Here is a 6,380-nt window from a genome sequence, read left to right on the forward strand (position 1 = left end):
ACAATTAAGTCACTATATAACTTAATTATCAGTTAACCGTGAAAAAAATACTACATACTTTTGAATAAATTAATCGAGGAATGGATAGTGTAGTGGTTGTTGTATTTGACACAGAGCCAAAAGGTACTGGGTTTGATTCCCAATTTACGTAATTGACCTACAGGCATCCCTTAGCACAATGCCTCACCCCTACCTATTTCTTAATGACATAAAGGCTTACTGGCTATGCAGTAAATCACTTTGGACAGTGAATAGCAAAACAAAAGCAGCCAGTAGCCGTATCATCAAGGTCTTTAGTGTCTGACTCCAGTCCCTGAGCCCTTTGTCCCTTTGTGTCCCTCAGGTACGTGATCACCAACCCGCCGTACGACTTTGAGCTGGTGCCCACCGACCTGATCTTCTGCCTCATGCAGTTCGACCACAATGCGGGCCAGTCCCGGGCCAGCCTCTCCCACTCCTCCCATTCCTCCCATTCTTCCAGCAAAAAGAGCTCTTCCGTCCACTCCATCCCCAACCCCAGCAGTCGACAGAACCGCAGCAGCAAGAGTCGGGAGGCCCGCGACAAACAGAAGTGCGTAGACATTTTCCATTTGTGGTGTTAGCGTTGTTAGCATTGATAGCGTTGGGTAACACTTATGTATAACACTTGATGACGTTCAGTCATAGGTCATATATAAGCCTCTAGTTAATGATGAACGAATAATTTAAAATAACATTCATTTCTAAGCCTTTAGTGATTGATTAAAATAGCATTGATATACAGTACATAGATGCTATGTCAAAGTAATGTTGATTAGCCATTAAAAGCAATGTCCGAAATCGACCCTCCAGTGACATTACAAGTGGGAGTGTCAACCCTGACATATGATGGATAGATCAGCCTACCAGTTTTCCACTGGGTAGGCTGGTTGGCTGCTCTATCCGTAGCTATCCGTTCATCATTAACTCAAGGCATATAAATGACTTGTGACTGAACGTTATTGTTAAGTATGTTACCTAGCATTGTAAGCACTAATAGCATTACTTGGTATTCATTTTTATCAAGATGTCATGTGTACGCAATCAGACTGACGGTTCTCTCTCTCAGTTTGATTTGGCTTGTGTCAGTGCGTATGCATGTGTTTGTCTCGTGCGTGCGTGCGTGTGTGTGTGTGTGTGTGTTTGTCAGAAGGATGCATAGAACGACGTGTTGACATGTGGTACTGTGCGTGTGTGTTTTTCATGTGTGATTCGTGCTCAGTGACCTTGTCATGTTTGTGGGTTGTTTTTTTGCCATAATCATTTGCATGTGGTCCTCATTCTTGCATCACAGCAACCATTTAAACAGGCATTTCGGGATCAATAAACTGCCTGAGTGAGAAGGCACATTTATAGTCTTATAACACTTGTTAACTCGCTCTTAAAGACCTAACACCCTCTTTAATACTTAAGTTAAACCAAAGCCCATCTTTTCACACCCTGCCACTAGATAGATCTTAGACAGCTATTAAAACGGTTGAATTGAAATACGGTTTAATTTACTATCAATCTATTCACATACCCTAGAAACACACTTGATAAATAGAATCTCTGTTGTGTAAGACCCAATATTTAGATATTTTAAGTTCTACTCCCAATAGTATTAAAGTAGCAAATCACTGTTCATTGTAAGTATTGTGCTTTGATATTTGTTTATCAAATCATATAGCAAATCATGATCAAGAACACGACAGCGATCAGGTACTTGATCATGGATGCGCTGTGTCGTCACTTGTGTAGTATTAGTTGTATAATCAAGATGTCATGTGTACACGACCAGACATTGCTTACGTTTGTTAAGATGCCCTGTTAACCACGCGTCTTACATTATGAGACACTGGTGTAGTTCCAACACCATCTCCCCCATTATTTAGTGGTGTTGTGTCGTTCCCAGTGCATATGTTCTGCTTCAATGCATGTGCATGTTGATAGTACTCTGTGTTCTGGTGATTGATTAATTATCAACTCCATATCCTGAAATTAAAGATATATTATTTTGATAAAAATAGATCATTTTGGTGAAATACGCATGCAACATGCTTCTCACTTGATGACCAGTCAGCATAAATAATCATTTAGAATTTAACTCTCTTATTTTTTATATTTTTAAGGATTAAGATAAAATAAGATATCGACACAATACTATTTTAAAAGCATGCAGATATGTTACAGCTGTACCACCTTTTTAAAAACAACAATATAGATACATATTTGGTAATACTTTGTTTGTGGAAAGACATAAGGTCACACACAGGATGTAGGGCTATGACCTACAGCATGCGCCCGTGTGTATTATGCCTTGTAAAGACTTAATACAACTTGCTCACGTTAGATTACTTACCTCTCCCTCTGAAGTGCAACAAGGATGAGTAGAATGGGCCAAGGTACGCCAAAGTTAACCATTCCGCATGACTTAGCAACCGCTGCCAAGAGCTCCCGCCTCATAACTGTGTCCCCCGTGGAGATTGTTATGACGGGAGGGATTTATTTTTTGTTTTGGTTTGATTTATGATTTATTTTGTTTTGTTTAAGATGCACTGTTAAACCACGGCTCATTTTTTTTTTTTTTTCATTTTGCTTTTTTAGCAAAAAAAAAAAAGCAAAAGTGTGTGCTGTTGTTATTGGCCATGCCCACGACCATCTCCACTCTGCATGTGGTTGACCACACTTTGTTTGTGCTTTTTTTATATTTCATTAATCGTTCAGTTTTCTGGATGAAATTTACTGCAATTTCACCCTCCTCCCCAAGACCCTCTCTTTTTTTAATGAATACTCTTAAATTATTTCTTTCATATTTTTTTTCACCCATTTTTTTACTATAAGTTCTTTCCACTGGAGATGGTTTGCATTGTGTGACAGGTCTGTGTGTTTGCACATATCCTTTCTTATTAATGTATGCTATGCAAAAAATCACTGGCACAATATTTGTTTTCCTATTCTATGCTATCAGATGACATGGCCCACTGTCCTCAATGTCTCACAAGATCAGCGCTACAGGGTCTTATCACTCTTATCGAAACCACCGGGATGAAAAAAAAAAACACTTCCAAAACTATCCCACGTCACAAGACCTCACATACACACGCAACGGTGTGCAAGCGGTCACGCGTTTCCCACCCAGACACATCGCCCGGGGCTGTATCGTCACAGGCGTCGCTGGGGCACGGCCAAAGTTCGGCTCGCGAAATCGCCAGAACTTTAAGAGCGTCAAACACCCAAAACCATCTCTCTCCTCGCTGGTGGGAAAGTGGGGAGTGGGAGGCGTGGCGAATTGAAAGTGTAAATGAAAGACGGGGGATAGGAGTCTGAGAGGTACACTGCATGTCATTTCTGCGCGCCTGATATGCCGGTTTGAGACCAGCCGAGCGTATCGGCTGCCAGACGGCGGCATGGCAGACTCCCTCGCCTCACCCGGGGGCAGGGCTCCACACATCAAATGGCCCTGGTGGAGTGCGTCCCCCCCGCGGCCTTCAGCCTGCTGACACACGCCATACACACAAATGAGCTGCCCCGCGCAAGTCTGCATGCCCTGCACACACACACACACGCGTGCGCGAGCGAGCGTGCACACACACACACACACATGCACACATACACAGGGATGTGCACACCTACACACTCATGCACCCACTCACACAAACACACACACACACACACACACACACATGGACATGCATACGTACACATTCATGCACGCACACACGCATGCACGCACGCTTCATTTAAATTCAGTTTGGGTAATACCCACACACACACGGGCGCAGTGTGTACTCATACACCCACCATGCACGCATACACGCATACACATACACTCAGACTCGCACAAATACTCAAACACACACACACACCCACACATACAGATGCGTACGCACACGCACACACACAAACCCACATGCACACATACATACACAATCGCATGCACATTCAGATTCACAGACTAACCCTCCACAATTTATTACACGTTAGAATTAGATATCACCCCGAAAGGGTAGGACATGTGGGGGAGCATTAGTAATTCCTACCAGATGCTGGGAACTAGTTTACTAACACCAGAAAAGTCGAAAGGTGCTCTGCACTTTGCATTTGCTTTTGGCCACAGACAAAGTGAAGCAGCCAAGCACTTTGCAGAACTTTGCTTATGTTACGACTTGATAACTTGTGTGTGTGTGTGTGTGTTTATCAACGACAAATACCATTGATTTTACTGCTATATCGCCATTCTTATAATGAAGTTGTGGTACGCACACAAGGCCAGGAATTGCAATTGTAATTTCCCAATTCTTACTTTAATATTAGCAAAAACATAATTGTATATTATTTAAAATAAATCCTCAACCACATAAATGGTAAATTCAGTGAGTATTTTAGTTGCTATGTTGATGTACTAAAACAGCATAAATTAATAAGAATTCCCCTTTATGTGAATACATAAATGAAAATCAATGCTATATGTTCTTGGGTTTTGAACCTGAATTATTATGTTTTTAGGATACACTACTACTACTACACTAGTACCTCAAGACTGTGTTCAAAATTGTGTCATCGAAAATATTGTAGGCTACTATACAGAACTTCTACTGGGCAAAGATCAGTCAGATCAACAATGTTGATTGTCAAAAGAAATGTGTTTTTTCAACACATTTACATTACATAACATCTTACCCTACATGATATAGTACTGACTTTACCATTTAAACCAAACCTCGAGTGCAGAACAGTTATGAGTCTGAGAATCCCGTTGAGCAAAGCCCTTAAGGACCAGGTATCAAGCACCACAGCTCACATCAAACATATAAATCTAACTCAAGCTACGCTAACTCTTGTTTTTCTTCTTCTTTTTCTCCTTCCTCATGTGCTGCCTTGTCCTCTGCAGAAAAGAAATGGTTTACAGATGAACCAGAGAACGCCTACCAACGGAACATTCAGATCAAGCCCATGAACGCCCACATGGCTAACCAAGTCAACCAATACAAATCCACTAGTAGTCTGATTCCACCAATCAGAGAAGTTGAAGACGAATGCTGAAGCACACCAGGTTCTTTGAAGACTTGGGGAGAAAAAAATCCAGAGAATCTTTTTCGAGATTGCAGGAGACAAACTGACGAATGAAGGAATGATAGTACGAAGGTGACAGTGACGATGACGACGATGATGATGATGATGATGATGATGTTGTTTGCGATGGATAACATGCCTCCTTACTCACCTTCCAGAAGTAGGTTTTGGAACAGGAACACACACACCTCGAAGGGACCTTCTATGTGTATTACCTTTAATGTAACTTTTCACGCTCTCGGACATTTGTTTTTATTTATTAATGTGTTCATAGACATGTACATATCGACAATCAGAAAGAAGGATTGTACAGCCCCTCCCCCCCCTAGCACTTTTTTTTGGAATTATTTTGAGAGAGAGAGCGAGAGAGAGAGAAACAGAGAAAAAAAAAAAAAGAGTACTTCCTGAAATTCTTTGCAATAGTTCACCTCCTTTGTGTTGCCGGACCCCCCGCTCTTCAGAGGAGGAGGAGGAAGAGGAGTTGGGGCTGCGGCAGTAGGTTGCTCATACCATCACCCAAAGATACTCCACCACCCCCCAACACCACCCCAGAACGAGTCTCCTTCAAACAAAGGGGCTTCTCTACGTCTCGCGTCTCTCTTATGTCTGCCTTTGTTTCCAGTTGCACAAAAAAAAAAAGAAAATTGATCTGACCAGACCACCAACCCCAACTACCACCACCACCACCACCACCTCCCTTTCCCCTCCCCGCCAACCCTCCAACTCTGGAAATAACATCAACAGAAAAGTGTCAAGTGAAGAACTGATTGGCTTGGATGGATGAAGAGGCATCCCAAACATGCCTTTGGTTGTTGGTGTTGGTTGTGCAGTGGTGATGGTGTCGGTGGGAGGTGGTGGCGCTGCGTTGTTTATCTCCTGGTGTGTGCTCGCTGGGCGCCGCACTACGTCACCTGCTAGCGTCCTTCCAGCCCCACTGAGCAACAACAAAAAAATACGTACTCTGAAAATCACGGAATTGAATGCAAAGTGTTTGTTGGGTATGTGTTGGTCTGCAAGAAGAACGCAACCCCCCCCCATCAACCCCTCGTCTCCCTCCCCACCACCGTCCCCTGTTGTCCCGGGAGCGTCGTGCTAGCTGTGACTCATCCAACGCTGTGTCGCATGGCGTGTGCCAGAGCCTGGCTGTTGTAAAGCGATAAGTGCAGTTGATCAACTTGAACTAAAATACATGAAAGGCACGGCACATACTCTTACCTTAGCTGTGTCCCTTTCATGGGTTCAGCAATGTTTCCGGCATTTGTACATGACATCTGTGTGTTAATGTGCGGGGTGTGTGCCTGTGTGTG

General features: G+C 42.9%; 1 protein-coding gene across 1 annotated transcript in view; it reads left to right on the forward strand.

Moving 5' to 3' along the window:
* Positions 1 to 6,080, forward strand: part of LOC311350581 (calcium-activated potassium channel subunit alpha-1a-like) — a gene marked incomplete at its 5' end in the record, with an annotated part of 141,150 nt that extends 135,070 nt beyond the window's left edge. The window contains 3 exon segments of the mRNA XM_084470640.1: positions 344 to 571; positions 2,374 to 2,402; positions 4,892 to 6,080. Coding sequence (XP_084326766.1) covers positions 344 to 571; positions 2,374 to 2,402; positions 4,892 to 5,043 — 409 coding nt within the window. The 3' untranslated portion in view covers positions 5,044 to 6,080.
* Positions 6,081 to 6,380: the final 300 nt, after the last annotated feature.

This window comes from Micromesistius poutassou (assembly GCF_964030765.1).
Source record: "Micromesistius poutassou genome assembly, chromosome: 7".
In the NCBI taxonomy this organism is placed as follows: Eukaryota; Metazoa; Chordata; class Actinopteri; order Gadiformes; family Gadidae; genus Micromesistius; species Micromesistius poutassou.